The sequence below is a fragment of the Gadus macrocephalus genome, chromosome 12 (assembly GCF_031168955.1).
Source record: "Gadus macrocephalus chromosome 12, ASM3116895v1".
NCBI classification, from domain to species: domain Eukaryota; kingdom Metazoa; phylum Chordata; class Actinopteri; order Gadiformes; family Gadidae; genus Gadus; species Gadus macrocephalus.
The window spans coordinates 2,093,371-2,119,032 of NC_082393.1; the positions used below are offsets into that span (position 1 = coordinate 2,093,371).

The 25,662-nt window shown below is 47.9% G+C and overlaps 2 protein-coding genes across 10 annotated transcripts; both read right to left on the bottom strand.

Moving 5' to 3' along the window:
• Positions 1-1,277: 1,277 nt before the first annotated feature.
• mindy4 (MINDY lysine 48 deubiquitinase 4) lies at positions 1,278-11,032 on the bottom strand. Its single transcript, XM_060066565.1, has 18 exons — positions 10,758-11,032; positions 10,487-10,606; positions 9,961-10,163; positions 9,597-9,840; positions 8,913-9,157; positions 8,341-8,399; positions 8,077-8,219; positions 7,456-7,572; positions 7,186-7,277; positions 6,381-6,482; positions 5,943-6,006; positions 5,287-5,352; positions 5,136-5,203; positions 4,955-5,018; positions 4,185-4,331; positions 3,511-3,703; positions 3,208-3,286; positions 1,278-2,284 (listed from the first exon to the last, which is right to left on the bottom strand). Exons 1-18 carry the CDS (start codon positions 10,815-10,817, stop codon positions 2,236-2,238), a joined length of 2,115 nt encoding a protein of 704 aa, XP_059922548.1. The 5' UTR covers positions 10,818-11,032; the 3' UTR covers positions 1,278-2,235.
• Positions 11,033-11,218: 186 nt separating this feature from the next.
• On the bottom strand, positions 11,219-24,564 carry nexn (nexilin (F actin binding protein)). Of its 9 annotated transcripts, XM_060066562.1 has the most exons (15): positions 23,925-24,556; positions 22,357-22,815; positions 21,637-21,831; positions 20,755-20,839; positions 20,458-20,606; positions 18,935-19,135; positions 18,048-18,221; positions 17,075-17,272; positions 16,116-16,307; positions 15,689-15,733; positions 14,918-15,112; positions 14,191-14,412; positions 13,675-13,863; positions 12,819-13,185; positions 11,219-12,186 (listed from the first exon to the last, which is right to left on the bottom strand). In XM_060066562.1, the coding sequence occupies exons 2-15, from the start codon at positions 22,756-22,758 to the stop codon at positions 12,173-12,175; spliced, it is 2,628 nt and encodes an 875-aa protein (XP_059922545.1). In that variant the 5' UTR covers positions 22,759-22,815; positions 23,925-24,556; the 3' UTR covers positions 11,219-12,172. The 9 variants fall into 9 exon arrangements, with proteins under 9 accessions (XP_059922545.1, XP_059922547.1, XP_059922544.1 ...); XM_060066564.1 differs by lacking the exon at positions 15,689-15,733 and having other exon boundaries at positions 23,925-24,547; XM_060066561.1 differs by lacking the exon at positions 11,219-12,186 and having other exon boundaries at positions 12,203-13,185; positions 22,357-22,812; positions 23,914-24,564.
• Positions 24,565-25,662: the final 1,098 nt, after the last annotated feature.

Sequence of the window (25,662 nt, forward strand, 5' to 3'; positions counted from 1 at the left end):
ATGCGCCGTTTCAGAAACCAATAAAAAAACTATGTTGGATATATTTCTTTTTATGACTCAAAGAAAGATCATTCGAGTTCGGATGGGATTTGTGTAAGGTTTATTGAAAAAGCAAAACGAATGAATGAAGATATATGGGATGGAACTGCGGATATTCAAAGCTTAGGATGGCAACTTATTTTCGAGGCACTTTAGGTCATATTTATTGAAATTATCTGGACATTCTGACAGCCATCAATAAGGAAATAGCCTGATAAATAAGTAAAATAAGCCTTTTATTCGGCACGAATGCAATTTTCGGACAGCTTACCTGTGTGTGTGTGTGTGTGTGTGTGTGTGTGTGTAACTGTAACTGTAACTGTAACTGTGTGGTGTGTCTACTTACCGGCTACTTTCAGGAACTCTGCCCCGTGCACTCACTGCGCATGCGCGGAGCCTTCCACAAGGCCAGCACCTGATGCTAATGTGGCGTTCACGTCGCTGGGAATAATGTGGAAAACATTTTCACGACGTTGAAAAGTTCTCGGGAACGACACCTCATGACTCTCTTATGATTCTAATCTGGCAACTGGGGCCAGTTTTGGATAACAGAGCTGCCCAGTTGGTGACGTGATATGCATGAACATGGCAGAACAGGAAAGTTGTACTCAATATAAAATAATCAACCATTATATCACATACATTACTATCGATTGATGTTGTAACCGTCTGTTGGCATCGACTTTGCTGTTTTAAACGTTGTGTACTGGTAAACCAGCTCTATATAAGTGCAAGTGTAGCCTTCCATACAGTGGCAATACAATGTGCTTCTCATAAATATAAGCAAAATATAGTAGGCCTAAGGTGATAGGCTACAAGGAAATAAAGGCGTTAGAACTTGAAACGGATCCGACTAAGTTCTGTTTAGTTCTGACTGTTTTCTATCAGATTAAAAAAAAACGAATGTGAATAACTATTAGATTCCCACAGCAGTGCACATGAACGGACGCTGTCGGGAACACGCGTAAGCGTGAGCGTCATCACTGACGAGGCGTCTCGTTATCACCAGGACCAAGAACGTGCCTTAAAGCTAGCCAGGCCAGCTACACACGTGTTTCCAGTCGCCTGGGGGGTCCACGAGGGGCTGGTTTCTCCACATGGCCTACACTAACTTTATCATGTCTTAATGAACAATTAAGATTAACATTATCATATCTTAATGGACAAATGTCAAATGTCATCCTGCTCCACTATCAAATAAATCCCAAAATAGAATAATTCACTGTATAAGCAGACAAGAGAAGCCACGTTATCATCTTTATTGGAGTTGGAAGTTCTTAATTCTTTGATTAATCAGATCGAGATCAAATTATCAAATCCCCTCCCACATCAAAGTCTCTCCAACCCTCTCTTCTTTCAAATCTGCCCTCAAAACATACCTTTTCACACTAGCCTTCCCCACCTAGCTCCCACCTTATTCTTCATGTTTAACCTGTTTTTCTTTTATTCCTAGTCTGTTTTACATCGTTTTGATAGGGCAATATGTAAAGCGTCTTAGAGTACCATATTAAGCAGTATATAAATTGTATTTATTATTATTATTATTATTATTATTATTATTAATAAATGATTAGTTAGAAATAAAAGCCTCCAGGGCAGTGGAAACAAATGCAGTCTAAACACACGCGTAGTGTCTCTTTCAGTCCAATATCCATAAATCATGTCTCTATAACGCAGCACCTGTTTCAACTGGAGTAAGAATCACAAAACATAAAGCGCAGCAGTTTGTGTAGTATCGGAAAATATCTGTTAAACAGAGTCATTAAATATGAATTTGTAATCATCTTTGCACGTTTTATGACATCATGGGTGTAATATAAATCTCGCTAAGCTAACGCATCCATAAACATAATTGGATCAAATATATTTATGATCCTTTTCCAACATGATCAAAATGAGCTCATTATAGTCCCATCATAGTCTTACATTTGATATATCATACTTTTAATTATGCTTCATAATATTTTATGGATAGTAATTATGTTGTAAGATCAATACATCATGGTCATAAAATATACTCGTGCGTCACGACTAACAGCTTGAGTCTTTCAGTTGTTGCTTTAGCGAAACATCTATCAATACAATTTTATTGTATCATTAAATGTAACTTTGATTGGCAGAATATAATGTTGACAAATGGGGCTCGTCTCTGAAGAACGCTGTTTCCATAATCTTCTCCCGCTCTTCCTCTGCCTCCTAGAGAATAGGTTCCGTGTCGTTCCAACGCACAATGGCGTCCTTCCATCTGAAAAACACAAACACAGGAAACACAGATCTGCAGTCGGGGCGTTTTCATGTCACTCCGGCCTCGACTCCTCGACTACCCACAACCACGAGTTCAACACGTCAAAAAACAAAAAAAACAACCAGAATGTTTTCTCCTCTTATCTCCGAGTGATCCTTGGCTCGGGCTGGGGATCCAGCTGGCGCTTGTACTCATTGGATGTAAAACACATATTTGTGTCTGAGAAGTGTGTTCCGTTATCCTCGCTCTCCTGACAAAACTCTCTCCGTACACTCACAAATTATTTTCACGAAGTGTCGAGCGGCGCTAGCCAAGGCCGTGATCTATCGCCGCCCATCCATCCTCCTGCTGTCACTGCGTTTGTTTATCGCTGGTTCTCATGGACGCTACGCGATGAGCAACCACGCAAATCCCCGGCGAGTGGTCCGAGATAAGGCAATGATTTACCCACTAAATCACCCACTAAAGAGCAGCAACCATTACACCAGCACCGCATGCTGCAACAACATTACAAGGAATCCTTGCATCCTATTCACTCACCCTCAAAGGTTCATGAGGTTCCACAAGACGCAGACACGAAAACAAGAAGGGAACCAGAACCCAGACGGGCGAGCGAGAGAGCGAGCGACGTGGCCTGGGGCGTGCGACTGTCAGTGCTGTGGTTGTGTTCTCTTTGCGTGCGAGCACGTGCACGTGCGCGTGAGCGTGTGTGTCTGTGTGTGCATGTGTGTGTGTGTGTGTGTGTGTGTCTGAGCGTGCCAGCATCCTGGATCACGTGTGCGTGTGCAGGTGCGTGCGTGGGTGTGTGTCTGCAATGCATGCTTCCGAGCGTTCCATGTCAGCGTGCGACGTGCGTGCGTGAACTCGAGTGCGTGTGGGTGAACTTCGGTGTTTTGCGTTGCTGGCCCGAGGGAACGACTCACTTGGTTCGGATGCACTGCTCCAGCGGAGGAGTGAGCTCCGGGTCGTTATCCTCCCGGAATGCCGCTGCCAAGCCCACCGCTAAAAAAAAAAAAAAAAAAGTGAAGGCACTTAATCAGAAGGACGGACGCCCAGATACCAGCGCCATAAAGCCCCCGCCCTGACACAACGCAGACCGCTCCCTGGGGCTCCGGCAGAGAGCGAGCCCTGGTGAAGTGTTGGGGAGGAATCACCAATCCCCAAGAACCCGAGTCGACACCGAGAAAGCGCGGGCGGCGGTGAAATGTGGCGGCGCGGGCACTCACACACGGAGAGGCGGATCTCCTGCTGCTGATTGGCCAGCCCGTCGTAATAGTAGAGGTCAAACTCCCTGGGGCCACGGCTGCGGCCGTCCTGATTGGTCGCTAGCTCCCTCTGCAGGCCGAACAGGGTGCTGAAGTGGCTCTCGCTGCACACCACCCAGATGGGGAACAGGGGGGTCTTCAGGTGGCTACCCACCTGGGGGGGAGAGACACTAGTTAGAAGCATTGAGTCGTCTGTAGAATACTTCAGTGATGCATTGTGGGATGGATTGATTTAATGTGGTTTATTTCACAATTACAATGTCTGTGCTATGTCAGTTAAAATAACCCCTTTTTATTCTTACATCTGATGTCAGAAAAGAGATTAAAACAAAGTTAAACCGTCCAAAGACCACCTCTGATGATGAAGATGATGAAGGAGAAGGTGATGAAGACACACAGTGGTTATGAAACAGGTGATGAGGAAACAATCTGATGATGAAGAAGGTGATGAGGCAGAAGGTGATGAAGACACACGGTGGTTGTGAAGAAGGTGATGAAGAAGAACGTGATAAAGACAGACTGTGATGATGAAGAGGAGGAATAAGAAGGTGATGAAGACACACTGTGGTTATGAAACAGGCGATGAGGAAACACTGTGATGAAGAAGGACGCAGACGGAGGAGCTTTCAGCCCACCTGACAGATGTTGTGGTGCTCGAACAGGGACAGCAGGCCGATGTTGCACGGCTGGGTGACCCCCTTCAACAGGGTGGAGTCCAGCTGCACCTGGCCGTCGAACACGTTGGACGCGGCCTGGCCGCACAGCAACAGGTTCACCAGCTCCTGGCCGCAGGGGTCGGAGACACAGAGTCAGAGGGGGGGGGGGGAGGCAGAGGGCGGCCTTATCTGCGTCCCGATTCGTCCATCACCCATTTAAAATGCTTGTCCGTCTGTCCGTCTGTCTGTCTGTCTGTCTGTCTGTCTGTCTGTCTGTCTGTCTGTCTGTCTGTCTGTCTGTCTGTCTGTCTGCATGCAAGTATGCATGTATGTATGTGTGTGTGTATGTATGTACGCATGTATGTATGTGTGTCACTGTGTGTATGGATGTGTGTATGTATGTATGTGTGTGTGTATGTATGTATGTCTGTGTGTATGTATGTCTGTGTGTGTATGTATGTATGTCTGTGTGTGTATGTATATTATGGCCCCATTGCCCTACTTCATCCCTTGAGGGAGGGATCCCCCATTCTCCGTTCCTTCTCTAGATTCCTTCCTCGCTAATTAAGGGCCTTTTTTCTTGCCCTCTGGGGGGCTAGGGTCAGGGGGGGGTCATAAACACACAGCCTGTTAAACCCTTTGAGCCTATAGCTGTGATTAAAGGCTCATGTAATTGAATCCAGCAGCGTGTTGTCTATCTTGATGCGGTGTGTGGCAACATGTGGACCACGAGCGTAACATTAGCCCACCTGTGTGCAGTACCCGTGGGCTCCTATCAGCGTGTTGCTGGACACGTCCATATCTTCCCGTACCCTGAGAACGAACACAAAAACGCATCAACAAACACGCTGTGTGGGTTGCGGACTCCTACCCTCCTACGATGTGGTGCGGGCGAACGTGACGACAAACTGATCTTTGAGGGAAACGTACTTTGCGATCGATCGGGAGAGCACGGCGGAGACACAGAACAGGAGACACCCGAAGGAACCGGACTCGAACTGAGAGATAAGGGAGCATCTGTTATTGGTCAGGGCTGAGGGAGGAGACGGCGGCGATGGGTGAGAGTGGAGGGGGGGGAGACCTGCTGGATGTGCTCCTCCAGCAGCCACTGCAGGGCGTTGAGGTTGTCAGCGGTGAAGCAGGTCACCTGGAGAAGAGAGGTGGAGGCGTACATTGCATTCACATTCACGTTACATTTACATTACATTCAGGGCATTTAGCAGACGCTTTTATCTAAAGAGACTTAGAGGTCGATTATTGAATTAAGAAAGAAAAAGGGAATGGTAAATGCATTTATACAACGCCTTTCTAACCAGTGGCCACTCAAAGCGCTTTACAATATCGCCTCACATTCACCCGTTCACGCACACATTCACACAGCGACGGCGGAGTGTCAGCCACGCAGGGCGACAGCCGGCTCGTCGGGAGCAGTCAGGGTGAGGTGCCTCAACGACAACGATATATCGCTGTCGGTACACTAAGTTGTATGTTCATTGAACCAGAGTGCCAAGCATTATCTGTCGTTAGGTTAACCCGTTCACCGTATACAACAAAGCTCAGATAAGGACCTCAGAACGAGAACATTAAAGGCTCAGACGTCATTTATTCTCTCAGCAACGTTTCATGTTTTACTATGTCAACGGGCACCAGTATAAAGATATTTAACGTACTGTAATCATTTACATTTGGCGTCCAAATATATAAACACGTGCGTATATGACATGAGCCTGCCGTTACCTTTTCAAGTAATCCTTCGGATTTGTAGTGGCCCGATGGAACAAAGTGACTTCTTCCTGAGGTTCTGTTGGGGAGAGACGAGGCACAGATAATGTTGACGCATGAATAGCGTTGGCTAATGTTAATGCCGAACATTTGCGTCCGTGTCTTCAGAACGATTCGCTTTGTTTGACGAACTTAACGAACTCTAAAAGTGCTGAAAATATGATCCCTCTCACGAAGCTATAATAAAGTTTTGTCATTTCACACGAATACCAATGAAGGAAGAATTTATCGTATTCATATTTTTTTCTCTAATAAAATGTCTTTATAGTTGAGGTCACCTCGACCCAGAGCCCAAACCGTTACCAGCTGGGCTTCGACTGACTCCACCGTCTGTGAAAGTGTTGAGTCCGGTCAAAGGCCACAGAGAGGTTCTCAGCGCTGGAGATGACTCACATGGCCAGCGTGGCGGTCTTGTGTTCGCCGGCCCTCCACAGCACCTCGGAGACGGCTAGCACCAGGCAGCGGCGTCGCACGCCATCGGAGGGCCTCAGCCGGCTGGGGAAAAAACACACACAACACAACATTGGCCATGACGCACAACAGGTCCTTTTCATTGGCTAAGAGGTTTGAACGGATAATCACTGATAACTTTGAACACAGTTTGTCCGACACTTAGGCGTTAGATTTACATTTAGGGCATTTAGCAGACGCTTATCCAAAGATGTACAATAAGTACATTTGTCAGAAGAAAGAGAAACCGCTGTCGGTACAGTGAGGATGTTCATAGAACCAAGGGCCAAGCTCTGACTGTTGTTAACCAAGGGCCAAGCTCTGACTGTTGTTAACCAAGGGCCAAGCTCTGACTGTTGTTAACCAAGGGCCAAGCACTGACTGTTGTTAACCAAGTGCCAAGCTCTGACTGTTGTTAACCAAGGGCCAAGCACTGACTGTTGTTAACCAAGGGCCAAGCTCTGACGGTTGTTAACCAAGGGCCAAGCTCTGACTGTTGTTAACCAAGGGCCAAGCACTGACTGTTGTTAACCAAGTGCCAAGCTCTGACTGTTGTTAACCAAGGGCCAAGCACTGACTGTTGTTAACCAAGGGCCAAGCTCTGACGGTTGTTAGGTTAACCCATTCACCGTTAACAACCAAGGTAGCTACGATAAGATGAACTGCAATACAAGGTAAACGGCATATCAGAGGGGTTCAAATGTCGAGAGTGAAAGTGTTTTCAGGAGGTCTGTATGGAACTACGTACCCCAGCTCTTCACCGGCCGGGTTCGGATCGTCAAACAGCAGCTTCTGCAGGAGGCAGGCCTGGACGGAGGCCAGCACCCCACAAGGCCCGCCCTGCACACACCCAACAAACACAGTCACCCGCCGGCAGGCACCTGCAGGAACGCGGAATCCGAGGAATCGCGCCGAGCCACGGAGGCGTGCGTGCGATCATATCAGCCAGCATGTGGGATGATTTAACGCGGGCATCACTCCACCAACACCTCGCCGGTCAGGGACGTCCTCCGCTCACCTTTCTCTGAACTATCCCGTATCTGAGGTCAGGGGTTTCGGAGAAGCCGAAGCCCTGGTTCCTCCACTCGGGGCTGAAGCAGCGCGAGCCCGAGCCAAGAAGAAGCTCTTTCAGCGCCTGGAAGCCACACAAGGACAACCACATCCGTTATGGAGACAGCGCTCGGCTCACCCAGAGAGAAGTAGTCAGGGGTCAGCCAGTCCGCTCTATAAATACATTCGATTTGATTCGTTGGATTTCGTCTTCCTATGTTGTATGTGCTTGATGTTGCATGTGCTTCTGGCACTTAATGTACGCAATTATAGTCTGTTGTACGTCCTGACACTTAACGTACTGCCTTGTTGTATGTGGTCCGTTCTTGCACGTAAAGATAGTTTGTAGCATCGTACAACATCTTCTCCTAGCTATCTTTGTTGTGTACCGGGAATGGGTTAACCTAGTGATTGTTAGTGCTTGGTACTTGGTTCTATGAACATCCTTACTGTACCGACAGCACTATATTGTTGTGTTTCTTTCTCCTGAGAAATGTACTTATTGTAAGTCACTATTGATAAAAGCGTTGAAATGTAAAATGTTAATGTTTGGAGATGAGCCGTGTGCAAGGAGCTGAGGTTGTGGTACCGTGGCGGTCTGGACGTCCATGCGGCTGCTCTTGTGGCTGTGCTGAGGGAGGCTACCAGGCTGTAGGGACACCTGGGACAGGTCCATCTGGGACAGAGACACCCGGGACACGTCCTGGAAGTCCTCATCGTAGTCAAAGTCATCTAGGAGACGGGGATTTGAACCGGAGGAGCCGACTTGAATACAGTCTGTTTGATCGAGAACAAGGCTTGACTTTCAACACACATCACGTCAAGGTTTACGAGAAAGAGTTTAGGAAATTACCCAAGACCATCTCAGATGATTGTGAGCTCTCCATAGTCAGATCGGTGGACGGCTTGGGTCTGAAAGAAACAATAAAATAAAAAGACCCAGAAAAACGTCAACTTATTGAGGAAAAAGTCTGCCATGAGCGTGCATGCTTTGATTTGATTGGTTGGATTAGTGTCTTCAGATCAAACTGTCGGCTGAATGACCCCCAGACCCCTTACCTTCTGCTAGGGCTGGGCGATTAATCGAAATTCGATCTCGATTTAGATTTTAGCATCAAACTATCACAAAATTAACATAATCACGTTTTTTTGTTTGTTTTGTTTTTAAATGTTTTATAGAGAGTGCAGAACAGCTGGATACATATCTGTACATTATTTTAGATTTGAACATCTTCTTTTGGACGTTTGTGTACTTTTTTAAGGCGAAATTTCAAAGTTCTCAGTTACAAAGTGTTTTTGAGCGAGACATGCCGAATAATTACAACGTGTTTTCAAACTCCAAAAATAACCGTTTGAATAATCGTGATTTCAATATTGACCCAAATAATCGTGATTATGATTTCTTCCATAACCGAGCGGCCCTACCTTCTGCCCTGCACGCCGTCGTGTGTACCAGGGCTCCCCCGGCCCTCCGCGGGACCCCGTCCCCGCTGTCGGTCTCTGAGGAGCCCTGCAGCACTGGACTCCCCCGGGTCCGGTGGGGACCCCCCCCGGGGGGTCCGGCGAGCCGACCCCTTAGAGAGGCCGGGGTGCTCCGACGGCCCGGACTCCCGCCCCCCCGCCGACGGGGGCAGCCCCGCCCTTGTGGAGGGTCTCCTCTTGTGTGGGTCCTTGAAGTGCACCGTGGGGAACCAGCATGGTCATCACGTCTTCCTAATCATTAATAATGACGCTAATAACAACACACTCGATTTATAAAGCGTTAGTGCTCAACGACGCTTCACAGAGGGAACACGTGATCAAAATCATTCAATAAGAACATATATTAGTAAGAAGATAAAAAAAAAAAGGAGGAAGGGGAGAGAAGGGGAGGAGGTTATGTGGTGACAGCGGTCTTAACGAGGTGGGTTTTGACGGAGGGCCTGTTTAAATGAAGGGAGTGCGTCGGCCTGTCAGCCTGTCGGGTTGTGGTTGTGGTTGGGGAGGGAGTTCCAGAGGGAGGGTGAGAAGGCCCCGTCTCCCCAGGTCCGGAGCCTAGCCCCGGGGGATTTGAGTGTTGGTTGTGTCCGTTACATTCACCGGAGAAGGTCAGGCCGTCAGGAAATCTACCTGTGGCGTGTTCGCTATCGGTCCTCCCAGAACGCCTCGTCGGCTGCGATTGGCTCTGTTCTTTACCGCGCTCTCATTGGCTGCCGTCTCCCTCCGGGGATAAGAGACGTTGTCCCGGAGGTAGGCCCCGGACGGCTGCTGTTTAGCGGGATCCGAGTCCTCGTCTGGGGGGGAACTTTGACGCGGGGAGGGGCTTCCAGACACCGGCGTGTCTCGTAGAGAACCGTTGTCCTGTCTCACTGATCTGTGCAATCGATGCAACGTTTTAAATTAATTTAATAAACCAGGATTAGCATATTAAAGTATAATATCCAGTTGTAGGTAATAGCCAGTTGAAGAATGAGTAAATAGGGAAGATGAATACCGTTGGTTTAGGTGTGTTTTGGGAACCTCTTCTGTGTGGTACTGTGGGTTGCTTCCGTCCCCATGAGTGAGCGTGTTCAGGTTGGCTCTGCTTCGGGATGTGTGGAGAGGATCGCCCTGGAGGGAGACGAGGTCGTCCGTGGGTCCCTCGATGTGAGACTTCACTATCATCTCCAGCAAGGTTTTAAGGGGGCTATTCAGAGCCTGGTGGGATTCAATTAAAAGTTATATACGTGTATATATATGGATAGATAACAGAGGGAGATGACAGAGAGAAGAGAGAGAGAGAGAGAGAGAGAGAGAGAGAGAGAGAGAGAGAGAGAGAGAGAGAGAGATCACAGCATAGAGAGAGAGAGAGAGAGAGAGAGAGAGAGAGAGAGAGAGAGAGAGAGAGAGAGAGAGAGAGAGAGAGAGAGAGAGAGAGAGAGAGAGATCACAGCATAGAGAGAGAGAGCGAGAGAGAGATAACGTTTATATATTCAATAAGCCCTCCTTGTGTCTAGCCCCTCCCTGGCTGAGCGACCCACCTTGTTGTGACTGTTGAGACCCTCAACCTGGAGGACCCGTCTCAGGTCGGACCTGTTGCTGATGCTGGCCGCCGTGCGGGGAGACTCCTCATCCATGCAGGCGATGGTCCTCTTCAGACCCTGGAAGAAGAAGAAGACCGCCCCCAGAGTGTTGGTTCTATCACACAGGAGGCTATCGCTAGCTTAAATTCTGCCAACTCACCACGGCTTTGGATTCGTTTCAAAAGATGACAACTACCATTACTGATCAATAAACACGTCGACCACTTACCTTGCGACTTAGAAATTCTCGCACCAGGGACGAGGCTACTTCTTCCACCGACACGACCATATTGGGATAGCGGGGGTCAGTTTGTGATTAGCTACAGGAGAAACACCTTCAAACCTCTGCTGGATGATACAGCTGTAATGTTGTGTATTTGTGGGTGCAAAGGAGCTGGATGTATGAACAGTATTTCAATTCATGCATCGTGTTTCGGAAAGACTTGTTTTCCTGTGGGAAAGGCAAGACTGCGCATGTCTCGAGGCGTGCCTGTGACTGTGCTGCCATGGTTACGGCGCGATGGGCCACCCGGGGGCGCTGGTGGGTCACTTCTTAAAAACGTGGGAATTAATGTGAAATAGTTTTGGATGAACATTTACACAAGTCCCTTCATTATTTTGTTATTCACTGGACTTGTATTAATATAGCAGCTGTAATCGAGTTCAGCGTTTTATGGAAACATCAAGTCATTGTTCATTTTTTTGTATATTTTATTAAAACATTTTTATAACATTTGACAAATAATCAATCTAGGCTTATATTTCTCAAGAATCAACGATAAAGTAATAACATAGAGTCCAAAAACAGTTGTATCAGGATCTGTCAGAGTCTCGCATTATATTCAACAATAAAAAAAAAAGGGTTACGATTTAAATATTCAAGATAAAGATTTGGTGAAAACGGACGTCCATATTTTTTCAACAGATTCGATTTCTGTAAAATTTGTTTTGTTTCAAGGTTGTGCTTTCAATCTCAACAGATTTAGAATTGTTTCTCCAGTTATTATAATTCTAATAAAAAATATCTATTCACAATAATTGCATAGCCAACCTACAGGATGTCATGGTAAACATTATTCTATACTGTAACAACAAGTATGCCGATATAACGTTACGTTCACATACATGTACGATAGTAGGAATACAGGACACCATAGGCCTCGGGTACTCCGAAATTTAATTAAACGTATCACTTACTTTTTTATACTTTTGAAACTGGGACATATTAAAACACATTCCAAAAAACAACTTTTTTAGGTTTTTCCACACGAAAAACTATCGGCATGATTCAAAAGCGCAATCATTCTCCATCAGTTCGCTGTCATGTTGTGGGTCGAGAAAACACCAAAGTACGCATTTAAAACACGCTACCGTATCAATATTTCTTTTGGCACTTGCGTCGATCTACGCTAGGGCAGTTTCTCACAGACAAACTAGAACGTAAACAACACATCTCGCACTGTGTGTGTATTCCTTGGCCCTCCCGTAGGAATGCCAAGCTGATTGGTGCTTCTCTTGCCGCTGTTTGGCCCATCGGCGAGGCGCTGAAATGTCAGGGAAGGGGTGAGAGATAACGGGGGAGAGTTCTCTAGACGACTGGGGGAGTGGGGAGTGGGGAGGGAGGAGGGCGGGGGGTGGGAGGGTTCAGTAGTCATCAGCTGCAGGAGAGAGAGAGAGAGAGCTTTGGTTATCCTACTCCTCGATGGAAGGAGCAGCAAAGAGCCACTGCATACAGAGACACCGTGGAACCCCAAGCATGTTGGGTCTGGGCAGACTGGAAGTGGAGGGCATGCAGACAGGAAGTGGACGTTGTGCAGACAGGAAGTGGAAGTTGTGCAGACAGGGAATGGAAGTTGTGCAGACAGGAAGTGGAAGTTGTGCTGACATGAAGTGTAGCTCAGGCAGACAGGAAGTGGAGGTGGTGCCGGCCGGATGTGTGGTCATGCAGGCAGGAAGTGGAAGTCATGAAGAAAGAAAGTGTAGGCTGTGCAGAACGGAACTGTTAGTCATGCAGGCAGGAAGTAGAGGCCATGTAAACCGGAAGTTGATGTCATGCAAACAGGAAGTGGACATCATGCAGACAGGAAATGGAGGCAATGCAAACAGGGAGTTGACATCATGCCGACAGGAAGTGGAGGCAATGCAAACAGGAAGTCGACGTCACACAGACAGAATGTCGAAGTCAAGCCGACAGGAAGTGGAGGCCGCGCAGAAAGGAAGTGGATGACACGCAGATGGAACGAGTCGAGGTCATGCAGACGGGCGTGCGCTCACACCAGCGTGCTCTTACTTTCTATCGCGAGGATGCAGGTGCTGGCGGCCGTGCCCCGGCTGTTCACCGCCTTGCACATGTACTCCCCTTCGTCCTCCGGGAAGGTCTCGGGCAGGTAGAGGCAGAAGGTCTCGCCCCGCTCGATGTACTGGTAGTCCTCGCAGTCCTGCAGCGTCTCGCCCTCGAACCACCAGGTCACCTCCGGCTTGGGCTCGCCCGTGATCTTGACGGTGAAGCGCACCGGCTCCGAGTCCACCACCGACTGGTTCTTCAGGGGCTTCTTGAACCAAGGCGCCCCGGAGCGCTCCTGGTCCTCCTCGTCTTCGTAGGCCGCCGAGCCGTTGACGATGCCGCCGTCCTCCGCCTCCGTCTCGTCGTCCTTCTTCTGCACGAACAGAAGTGAATGGATGAATGAATGAATGAATGAATGATCTTTATTGGTCAATGTACAGGTACGGGTACAGCGACATTTGGGAGAGCTCCCCCCTGGTGCTTAAAAAAGAGAGGACAAGGAACATATGCATCGTTCCTTGTCCCCCCCCGTCCCCGTCCCCCCCCCTAGACTGATAGACTGGATACATACTTTGTTTTTGTCGGTTAGATTAGAATGATAGAAGATAATTTTACAAGGTTATGAGAAATTACGTTCTTGTTTCTTTGAGTCTGCCTTGTGTATGAAAAGTGCTATATAAATAAAGTTGTCTTGCCTTGCCCTGCCTTTCTTTATTATGAGTACTTTGGGGGTTTTTATATTCCTTTCTCGCGTTGTCTTTTTTTGTCTAATTTTTCTTTTTCTTCTCTTTTCCATTTAGGGCATTAGCAGATGCTTTTACCCAAGAATGACGGGGATCAAGAGACGCAGCGAGGGCTTTACCTTCTGCAGCGCGGCGTCGATCTCCTGCTGCTCGAACTGCATCCTCTGCAGCTTCTGCTCCTCCACCCTCCTCTTCTCCTCTTCCTCCCGGGCCATGGCCATCTGCTGGAAGCGGGCGCGCATGTCCACCTTCTGCTTGAACGGGGACTCGTCGGCCTTCGCTGTGTTCACGTCCACCTCCTCTTCCCCCTTGGAGAAAAAAAAAACAAAACGTCAGGTCATGACCCCCACCGACGCTGATTTATCGATCGTCAGAATTCGGAATTTGAATTCCCCTGACGGCACGTAAGCTCTTAAGGCCCGTGGCCGATTCTGCACGACGAGAATGTGAAAAGATTGTGGATGACGTTTGTGTTCAGACGTTGTATCTTCCAAAACCGAATGAAAGGGATAAATCATGTGCAGCCCTAGATATAAACATGTGTTTCAGTAAGTAAGTAGTAAATCACTTTTAGTATTTTTATTCATAGGTATTGCTGTTTCTGAGATACATATTTCCGATAGATGGCTCCTCACCTCCTGGAACCGTTCGGTCTCCCGCTCCTTGATCTCCTCGTCCACCGCCTTCCTCCGGGCGCGCTCCTCCTCGATCTTCTTCTGGATCTCCTCGTCGGTGTGCTGCTTGATCTTCTCAAACTTGGACTTGAGGTTCTTGGCCTGGATGGAGCCGGTCCTCTTGAGCTTGACCAGCTCCTCGTACTCCTTGCTCATCGCGTCGGAGCTCTCGTTCACCTCGTCCTGCGGAAGGGCGAGTGAGAAGGTCTCGTTAGTAAGGAGCTCCGTGCCCCCCCCCCCCCCCCCCGACACACATACACACACACACACACACACACACACTGAGGAGACTGTTGCACGGAAACCCTGATTTGTTGCTACACGGTTCACGTTACTCAAGAACACAGATATGGTTCTCAAATGGGGGTAGGCGTACCTCTAGGGGTACTTTGGAGTACTGCAGGGGGTACTCAGACATTTAGAAAATAAATAAATAAAAAGCTGACTCCTAGCAAGTTTAGGAGTTTTTTCACTCCTAGCAAGTTTAAATTCTGAAAGCTAGAATAGAAAATCGTGAAAACGGACAACTGGTTGAAATGAATATCAGGGTTAGTTAATGTTTTGAGTGCCCCCTGCAGTACTCTAAAGTACCCCTAGGGGTACGCATAGCCCCATTTGAGAACCACTGAACCAGTAGAAAAGGCTTTAAAAATTTACACAAATTTAGATTTTGGCGCTTGCGACTCACCACGCCCATCTCCTGTCGGAGCTGCTCGTACTCCTGCTTCTCCTGCTCCATCTTCTTCTTGCGCTCCTCCACCTTGCGTTTCCGCTCCGTCTCCTGCTTCAGCTTGAGCCGTGCCTCGAAGTTGATCTCCAGTTTGCCCGGCTGCAGAGCCTCCTGGGACTCGCTCCGCACCATGCCGTCCGGCTCGCCCTCATCCTGACGCGGCACACGGACACGAGGTGTCAATCCACCCAGGTTGTCAATCAACCGGGGTGTGATGGTAATTAGAAAATACAAAATAAAATAAAGTTAAATAATGTTAAATTAAATAAATTTGAGTTAAATAAATACAATTAAGTTAATTTAAGTTAAATTAGGTTCAATTAAGTTAAAATAGTTACATTTAATTAAATGCAATTAAATTAAAATTGTACATCCCTTAATCACAGTTTCAGTCTCAAAGGGCTTTTATTTATAGCAACTGTTTTGTATTGATTTAACTTCCCAATTTCCAAAATAAAAGTGAAAAGTTATTTCAAAGCAAATCAGTTGAAGACCCACACATTGAATCATCACATAATCAACTAAATGCATTTATATTGATCAACATTAGTCATTAAAAAAGTGGTTGAAGCAGCTATTGCTGAGCATGCAAAGTGTGAAATGCAAGCAAAATGGCCAATGTAATTCATGGATGAATCTTACGATTCTTCCATGAATTAGTCATAGAAGCAGCATATGGAAGATTGTTATTACCAGGGAGTTAGTTACTTTGTAATGAGAGTATCTTACATTGTCGTCCCCATAGGCAGACATATCCTGATCCAGCCCAGTGCTCTTGAAGAAATTATTTAGAAGAGGGCATAGCAATTTGAGCCATCATAAGAATATAAAATCCATTAAAAACCTAATTAAACTCCAATTGGATCGTAACCAATAACTAATGTTAATTTGTGGTCAATTAACGTACCCTTATTGTGAAGTGTTACCCAAAATTGAATATAAAAAAAATCCTACAAAATAAAAGCGTATTTCCAAATCCTCTTTTCCTGTTCTAAAATCCCATGGCCTCTGAAATGTCCAGCAGCGGGTAAAGCAGGTGAGGTGACAGGATGAGGACAGCCAGCGTGGTGTTTACCGCCATGCCAGTGCCACGCCACTATACCAACAGCGCCGCGAACACGCCGTGGGTTCGCTCTGTGCCGCAGAAGAACCCTACCATGTTCTTGCGGGCCTCGGCGAAGAGCCTCTTCTCCTCCTCCAGCCTCTTCTTGGCCTCCTCCTCCGCCTTCCTCTGCTCCTCCTCCCGTCTCTGGCGCTCTTTCTCCTCGAAGCTCACGCAGATCTTCCCGGGCTCGCTGCCCTCCAGGTTCAGCAGGGCCATCAGCACATCGTCGTCGTCGTCCACCAGCTGGGGATTGATTGATTGATTGATTGATTGATTGATTGCATTTTAATAATCCCCAAGGGGGACATTATTTTGCCGCCGAGCCACTACACGCAACAACATACATCAACAGGACAGTAGATGCATCAAGACGGGGCACAGTACAACATACACTACAGCTACTAATGAATAGGTCTGCACCGCGTTGACACTGAACGGACACAATGATCACAGCAATACCAACTAAATAAAGCAACACATCATATATAGTCAACAGCTCTTATTAAAGAGGCTGATCGCTGTGGGAACAGCGATCAGCATCTTTAATAAGAGCTGTTGACTATATATGATGATCTCCTTGGAGAGAGAGACACACACACACACACACACATCTCTCTGAACCACACAGCAGCCACAGATGCTCTCCGTGGAGCGTCGCTTTGGACCCCTCCAACCTGGAGGTCCAGCTCTTCTGGAGCAGGTTGGCATGACGACCGCATCCCCGTGTTGTGGCTTCAGCACATGTTATGAATGGATCGCTGGGATAGGTTCCCGTTTTTCCTTTCTTTGGAGGATTTATGAATATACATATATATTTACAAGTTGTAGATTTATGATTGAATGAGCTTTATCTTTTGTTTGTGATTTATGAACGTTATCTTGCGTAGAGCCGGGCTCTTCCGCAGACCGGCGCTGCTAATGGATTTGTTTTTTTGTTTCAGGAGGTGAGCGGAGTGTGAGTGTGTGTGTTTGCGGCGCCAATCCTTCACGTGGCGGACGGCCGTGGTTACCATGCTCTTCCTGGCCTCGGCGAAGGCTCTCCTCTCCTCCTCCATCCTCTTCTTCGCCTCGCCCTCCGCCTTCTTCCTCTCCCCCTCCACGCGCTGTCGCTCCAGCTCCTCGAAGCTCAGCCTCAGCCGCCCCGGTCGTAACTCCTCCTTGTCCCCCGCCGCCCCGGAGGCGTCGTCCCCCTCCGCCTCCTCCTCGCCCTGAAGGGAGAGGTGGGAGAAGACGAGATCGCTCAGCGAGCCGAACCCGCGGAGACTAACACCGGCCGGTTCAGAACTCGGGGCTGGATCCCGGGAGGATAATAACGATAATAGATGAGAGTGAGCTTCTCCAAGACTCCTAACTCAGAGGAAATCCGCTGTTGACCTTTTTTTAAATCATGAAAAATAAGGTGTTTTTTGAATCGGGGTTCGATTCACATTTCACAAGATGCGACTCATCTGTTTCAGCCCTGTGTGTTAATATCCTTGCTGTGTTTGGAAAGCAAATACATGAATGTGTAACGCTGAAAATGCGTTTCTTCAGGAATCAGCAATAGTAATATGTCTTGCCGTCATGCAGTCCAAACAAGACTATTCTGCAGACTATAATGCTACTATGCATCTAATAAAAATGTAGGTTGATACGTTTTGACTATGATGATCCCGGCTCAAGCGTAGTCTCACGCTTGAGCCGCGATCATCGGCTCAAGAAGAATGGCAACTATGGCAACAATGCAAACCCATAACAAGGCTTTTAAAGAGGGAGGCTTTATCGAGGGGGGGCTTAATGAGGGGGCTATTAACTAGGAGGCTATTAATGAGGGGACTTCTAAAAAAAGAGCTTTCTAACAAGGGGACTATTTACCATCTGACTTTTTACAATCTGACTTTTAACAATATGACTTTTAACAATATGACTTTTAACAATCTGACTTTTAACAATCTGACTTTTAATGGACTCTTAACGAGGGGGCATTTAAGGAGGGGGCCTCACCATCTCCAGCTTGGCCTCCTCGAAGGCCTTCTTCTCGTCCTGCAGGCGGCGCTTGGCGCCCTCCTCCGCCTGCTTCCTCCGCGTCTCCTGCCGCTCCTTCTCCAGCTCCTCGAAGGACAGCTTCAGCCTCCCCGGGGTCACCGCCTCCCGCTCCGCCGGCCGCAGCTCCTCCTCCTGGGGGGGGGGAGGAAGAGGGGGACACTGAGTCCCGGAGGTGAGACTTAGGGGCTCTCTGGAGGAGCACATGATGGGGACGACCCACAGGGCGAATGAGTGAAGAACGGGGTTGGAATATTGATAACAAGGAACACATCTCTGGTAGAAGGGACCGACACGTAGAAAAATGAGGCTAAACATATTGGCCAGTCGGTTCGATTAGCATAATGTACTATTTTGCAAGGTTAGGAGAAACACGTTTGTTCTTTTTATTAGGACCCATTTTGGGGCTTTTGTCTCCTTTTTGTCTTTTTCTTCTTTATTTTTCTCCTCAAAATATTAGACTGTATCTCGACTGCTTTCTATTCTAGACCCTCCTTATGTACTATCTTGTGCTCGTGATTTTTCTTTAATGGTAAATGGACTGCATTTATACAGCGCTTTTCTAACCAGTTGCCAGTCAAAAACGCTTAACAATATTCCACAGCCAACATTCACACACTCACGGCGGAGTCAACCACGCAGGGCAACAGTCGGCTCGTCGGTAGCACTCAGGGTCTTACGCAGGGACACCTCGACCCTCAGCTAGGAGGAGCCAGGGTTCGAACTAGCAACCTTCTGGTACCCAGCCAACCCGCTCTACCTCCTGAGCCACATGCCGCCCCATGTGGCACGTGGCTGTGTAACGAGCCGTGAATCCTACACAATAAGAGCGTCCTAGTTCCACCCACCGCCGGAGCGAGCGAGCTCCTCTTAGCCTCCCTGAAGGAGCGGCGGTTTTCGTCGTACAGCCTCTTCTTCTCCTCCTCCGCCCTCTTCTTCAGGTCCTCCTCGCGGTTCTTCTCGATGTCCTCGAAGTTCATCTTGATACGGCCGGGGGGGCGGCAGGCCTTGGACGGGACCACCCGCACCAGGATGCTGTCGTCTCCCTCCTGGGGGAGAAAGGGAATACGGATAATTAAGATATACGTAAGAAGGAAGTATGTCGAATACAAAGTGAGAATAAAACAGTAAGATTGAAAGAGTCAAACAAAGTTGACTCTTTTTCTTTGAAAGATATTGGTACAAAAATGTTTGTAAATGGTCTGGGGAAAGAATCATTGCTTAAACATTTTGTACCAATATCTTTCAAAATGTGTTTGTAAGATATCTTTCAAACTCTGCTTCAAAGTGTGTTTGAAAGATATTGGTACAAAATGTTTAGGAAATATTTGTTGTGGTTTGAACAGTCTGTTGACATTCTGTTGTTACATTCTGTTGAGAGAGGCATATTGGGGGGAACCTCAATAAAAGCAGGTCGCTCGGACTCAATAACCACAGGAGATAAAGGTGTATCATCGAGGGGAGAGAGGCCCCCCCAACCACACAAAGGTGACCGACCGCAGTAGGTATGTCTGCTAGCGTCTGTCCAGATAGCAGAGTTCTAATTTGGTCCAAGTGTGGAGGAGGGCAGCAGCTAATTCAGTCTCTGACTGGTGTGGGAAACAGTTGCCAGTCACATGGCTGTCTACACCCGGCAGAGGCCTTGTGGTTCAGGCAGAAGCCTACTGTACTGGTGTTGACCCGGTTGTTTCTAGTTCAGCTCGTCTGTGCTTCCCCGCGTACGGCCTATTACAACAGCGTTTCCTCTCAGACAACTTTAAGATCTGTTCAGGTTTTAAACTCAGATATTGAGCCAAAAGGTAATGGTAGCATAACTCACAATGGACACTAGATGGCTTCATTCACAAAACCTTCAAGCGACTATAAACAACGGTTTAAGTCCCTAAGGGATGGAACCAAACAGCACACATTCGGTAGTTTGAGGTTCTATAAATTACGTGTTTGTATGCGACAGGTAAATCCTTACATTCATCACGTGTATTATTTGAAGAAAACGACTTAAAGACTGGAAGCAGAATAACAGCTCAGGAAGTAGCAGGTCATTTATCACAATCCTCCATCTGGTAGAAGCATCTGGAAACAAACATCTCCCCGATCCTGGATCTATCAAACGAGTGTTATGTCCGTGTTTCCAAGGCAAACGTAAAAAACATTGCAGCCCTCGCTTTGGCTCTCAGAGACCAGCACTCAGAATAACTCTTTCAAGTGGCAGCTGAGGATTACCTTAATGATTACCGATACATGGACGCCGGCAGGTGGACCGTGGCTTAGCCATCATGATACATACTACCTCCCCCGTTCGCCCTGACCGAACGGGGGTCCCCCCCGCCCCACCCAATCATAGCATGCAGACCCCTGCAGCGCTACAAACCTCCGCCGCCTTCTTGGCCAGCTCCTTCTGAATCTTGGCTTTCTCCATGATGTCCTGGGTCGCTCTCCTCTTCCTCTCCTCCTCCATCTTCTTCCTCCCCCCTTCCTGTCTCTTGTTCTCCATCTCGGCGAACTTCCCCTTGACGCTACCTGAGGTGGCGGCGGCGGCGGCGGCGGCGGCGTGGAGGGGCATGGCAGAGCAGAGGAGGTCAGTGTGCTGTTGGTAATCCTGTCCTCTCCGGGGCGGCTCACACGTGAAACACCATCTAAGGCGTGTGCGCTCCTCGACGCGTCTCACCTGTGATCTTCGGCACGTAGGACTTCTCTACCTTGGCGGGCTTCACCTCCTCCTCCTCATCACTGGACGCCAGGAGCTCCTTTATCTGTAGCGGCGGCGGACGGGACAGGAGAGTGTGCGGTGAGACTACGCTTGAGCCGGGATCATCTGCTATTACACTTTACAGGGCCATGCTGGAGGCAGCGGGGACAGGGCTAATCCCTGCTGCTAATAGCCGCGTCACGTGACCGGCAGGTAGGCCTGTGATTGGTGGGCGGTGCACGGCGCACGGGGGGGGGATCAGTCGGAGGTGTTCCTGGCCCTGGCACGATGCACAGTTGGCGAGGGAAGGAGGGAGGAGCGAGGCAGGGTTATCCACTCACAACACAGCGTACCTCCCGGGTTATTTGGGCGCCACACGCGGGTCAGTTGAGGGAGGGACCAGGTTGTTATTGTAGTGAGTCAGAAGTCTGAGTAGAGAGGCTGGGTCTACGATGTGAAGGCTCTACGGCGTTGTTATTCGTTTTTGCAAAGACCAGTTTGTTTTTTTACATTTATTGCACAAACCTGAGATTAATAATCCTATGAATAATCTTAATAATGATACTAATAATCGACAACCGAAAAAAAAAAATGGATTAGGGTTAAAGAAAAGGAATAACACTAGAGAATAATACTCTGATTAATAATCCTAATAATATTAATAAGAAGAAGAATTAATTGACAACCAAAAAAACCTAAAAAACGAATAACCCTAATAACAAACAACCGACAACCAAAACAAAACGACAACAACTGAATGAGGGCGAACCCTCGTCACGCCGTCACCTGGCTCCTGATTGGTCATGCCATGCGGCCGGCGGCCCGGGGGGGGCGGGGTTAGTGGGGTTATCACTCTTTGACCTGCTGCTTGCGCCGGCCGTACTCCCGCTCCTTGATGTACTGCTCCTTCCTCTTCTTCTGCTCCTCGGTGTTCCTCGTGCGGCTCCGCTCCTCGCGGGCCTTCTGCATGGCCTCGAACTTGTTCTTCACGTCCCCCTTGTCCGTGTCCTTGGGCACGTAGCTGCGGGCCACGGGCCTACGGGACCGCAGCAGCTTCTGAGGGGAGGGGGGGGGGGGGGGGTGGGGGGGGGACAGAGGGGAGAAGGGTCAAAGGTCGGCGGGTTCGGGGTGCTAGACCGATCGGGGACATGGTGGGACGACGGGGGTAAGGTGGAACGGGGTACAGGTTGGAAGAGGAGTTCTGCTCAAGAAGTCTGCGGAGGTTGTTAGAAATAATCTGCTCAAATTATTACCTTCAATGCTATTTGACTATTATTCATGGTTATCAATTTTATGTTTGGTATTTATTATCTTTTATGAAACATACGAGTACATATGACAAATTTACATGTTTTATATGTATTATATGATCTGACTTCTACTGCTAGTCCACAATAAATACGAAACATATAGTACATTGACATGTTGATTCTTCAATGTATTATATAATAGGATTTCTACAGTTAGTATGCATGATGCTCCCATCTGTCTCTCACTCATATGAAATATGAATATTGAACATTACCACCATCCCAGAGAGCAACAACAGACCGCTGTCCCGATCCGAGCCATCGTCCTCACCTCTCGTCTCAGCACCACGTCAGACATGTTTGTGTTCTCCGTGTGATCTTCATCCCCCTCCTCCTCCTTGGTCTTCTCCTGGTCCTCGCCGTTGACCTTCGTCTCCCCCTCCTCTTCCTCGTCTTCGCCTCCATCTTGTTCTACACCGTTAACGTCCGGAGTCTTCCCCCTCTCCGGTTCCTCCCCCGCCTCATCCTCTTTGTCCTGAGGTGCCTTCTCGTCCTCGTCCATCTCGTCCTCTGCCTCTTCCTGATTGGCTGCCTCGTCTTCCTTGTCGTCCTGGGTTGTCACGCCGTCCTCCTCCTCCTCATTGGCTGCGTCCTTCACATCCTCCTCTTGGTACTTGTCCGCCAGGTTGTCATGGGCAACCTCGGCCATGACCTGTGTGACCACCTCCGTCATCTCGGTGCCACGGCGCCCAAGTGTTGAAGATTGGCGCTCGCGTCAAATGTCAACCTGCTGGGTGAAACAGAGCCGCGATTCTTAATCCCCTGTCATACACTGTATGATCTCACTGTTAGCAAGTCATTAGTCTGATATTAATAGACTGACCAATGGCCAGCATGGATTAGAAGAAAGAAAAGCGTTGTATTAAACAAAGAAAAGTAATGAAATCATACCTCACATCAATCTTCTTTTGTATTAGAGGCACACACTACTTTTTACACTTTGGTAGAACTCTCTTACACGTCCACCAATGACGCCTGGTCAAATCCTAACCCGTCAACGGCATTAGAGGCTGAAAAGCAGGGCTTCATCTGGTGCTTCAAGGCATGGCTGAGGGGGTCTGTTGCTCTCTAAATATAGCCCCCTTCTGTGGGCCGGACATGTGATCACGGCTATTTCTGATAGGTGATACGCCGGGGGCCAGGGCTGTAGCTGGCACCCCGTATCGCCCAGAGAGCCAGTACCCAGACCCCTAGATTAGGCCTTTGGGGCGGCCAGTTCACCCAGCAATAAACAGTGGACTGTTCATCACTCTGTTCATTATGGGACTCAGCAGCCCAGGCGTGAGACTTTCAATGAACTAATTGTCAGAGTCTTACAATGCAGCGGACGACTGTGTTCAATGTCAGGCTGGGGAGAACGGGCATGAGAAAGGCCCGACGCCAGTGGGTACAATGGGAGTACTGGTTTACTCATAGTGTTGAACTGCGACAGACCTCGATTCAAACCAGCCCGGTGGCCAGTATATATATATCAGCATGTAGCTCATATAGGCCTATGAGTAAGGTTATCATTCTTTAGAAAGTTATGGTGCATCTGCTATGGGACAAAATCAGATTTTAAAATGGCAAAAACTATGATATTGAAATCAGAATAACAAAATCAAAATCTCGATCTGGCAAACACACATTTAACTCTTGAATCAAATAAATCAAGAGTTAAAAAGATGTGGCCCGGATTTTGATCTTTATGGAACCAAATGAGGGGGATTGACATAGAAATGACATGTATGGGGATAAAAAAAAAGTATGATAATCCCGGATAATAGCAGTAGACTTCATTTTCTCAGAGGCTGCGATTTTTTTTTTCCATAAAGTGTGACTGACATACCCGTTACTCACCTCTTTAGTAGGAAGGTGATCTCCTTATTCTCATTAAATCCCGTTTGACACTGAAACGCACGAAATAAAACAATCCAGGGTCCTCGACGGTTCGGGCAGCGTGTCCCCTCTAGTGCGGAGGTGCGGGGCAGAGTGGGTGAGGTTACGTCCTCGAGCAGGGGTCCTATTAAAGTTCCGCTCACCCGGCCGTCTGCCGGAATTCCGCGCGCGCCAGGCGCAGGTTCAGCTGTCGCCGTTTCTGGACGTTTCCCCATCACACGTCTGCTGCAGCTTCCAGTCTTTTTCGACTCAAAGCCACAGCTCTCAGCCGCATATGAGGTTGAGCATTGAGATGATTCTGAATCCACTCTGTGTAGACATTGTTCAGGTGTTTACAAATGTGTGAATCAAATGCCTACGTGATTTTACATCACGTAGGCCTGCACACATCTCTGGAGAGATGGGGTCTACTGTTTTGGAAAGGGACTTTAGCCATGGCAAACATTTCATTTGCCATTGGAAAGTGAAATCATCTTTTGTTTAATCCACATTACTATAAATAGCATAACAGTGCAAAATGATAACAAAAGCATTCATATCTCATATCTAGCGTGACCTGATGAACATCTAATTACTGATGAAGCCTTAATTACTCTTTAGGATAATGGTTCTACATTAATAGATCCATTAACAAATAACCATGCAAGTCTTCATCCAAACATCCCTCATGAGCGCTACTTTATATTAGGAAGTTGTGGCTTTAAGTGACGTATGTAAATAGACACCCCGATCAGAAGCGTTTGTCTGCTGTGATCGCTCCCAGCACAGCTGCTGTCCTTACATCCTGGAGAGACAGAACCGTGTTCCACCTCACCTCAACACCGGAGCTTCACTCTTACTTTTCTTTTAAGAACCTCCGAACCAGGGCTTGGATCATAAAGGCATCTGCAAAATTATTAAATGTAACGTCATAAAACCATATAGTGTGCCTTAACATCCAGTTTGGTCACTTAACATTTAAGGAGGGCACAATTAAAGAGGTGATATTATTATGCCAGCAGGTGTGAGTGTGATTAGCCATTACAAGTATGCAAATACACCTAGATGTATGATGGGTAGGATAAGCAACATTTGCTACAGTCAACTGGGTAGCCTGGTAGTTTGATCTATCCAGCGTACATCTAGTTGGACACGCCCACTTGTGATGTCACTAAAATACAGGAAAAGGCTGATTTTCGAGTAGGTTGTAATGGCTCATCACACTCACACCTGTTGGCATACCGTCACCTTAATGTTCCTACCATTGTACAGTTACATACCAAACCAACTAGAGACAGGGAAGTGCCACAGCAGGAATTAAGCATGACATACGTTAGTGTACAGTCCAAAAAACACCAACTTTGGATGACTTTTCTCACTTCCCCAGATGAATCTGTGTGTGTGTGTGTGTGTGTGGGGGGGGGGCGGGGGGGGGCGGTGCCCCCATGGTTCCTGTGTTCGGTATCCCACACACACCCAGAAGGAACAACAACAGGACCGCCTTAAATAGCCGCCACAGCTGTGGAGACCAATCAGGGCTGGGGGGACATCCAGCCTGACTCAGACCGCCCCCCCACAGGAGTCAGCTGCTGCCCCACGGCCCGACACTGCAGTGTCGATGGGGGGGGGGGCAGCCTTTGTTGTGCCAAGCTACAGTACTCCAATACCTCAAATATAATTCCCTTTATCTGCCTCTCTTTATCCCCAACCCTCACAACCA

What these genes read in the sequence shown, in the direction of transcription:
- mindy4 (XM_060066565.1), bottom strand. Translation starts at nt 10,817, where the DNA reads ATGGTCGTGTCGGTGGAAGAAGTAGCCTCGTCCCTGGTGCGAGAATTT. An exon ending in ATCATCTGAGATGGTCTTGG is followed by an intron (nt 8,220 to 8,340) that starts GTAATTTCCTAA and finishes CCCGTCTCCTAG; the next exon opens with ATGACTTTGACTACGATGAG. An exon ending in AAGACCGCCACGCTGGCCAT is followed by an intron (nt 6,007 to 6,380) that starts GTGAGTCATCTC and finishes TCTCCCCAACAG; the next exon opens with AACCTCAGGAAGAAGTCACT.
- nexn (XM_060066561.1), bottom strand. Translation starts at nt 22,758, where the DNA reads ATGACGGAGGTGGTCACACAGGTCATGGCCGAGGTTGCCCATGACAAC. An exon ending in CTACGTGCCGAAGATCACAG is followed by an intron (nt 20,607 to 20,754) that starts GTGAGACGCGTC and finishes CCGCCACCTCAG; the next exon opens with GTAGCGTCAAGGGGAAGTTC. An exon ending in CCGAGGCCAGGAAGAGCATG is followed by an intron (nt 16,308 to 17,074) that starts GTAACCACGGCC and finishes ATCAATCCCCAG; the next exon opens with CTGGTGGACGACGACGACGA.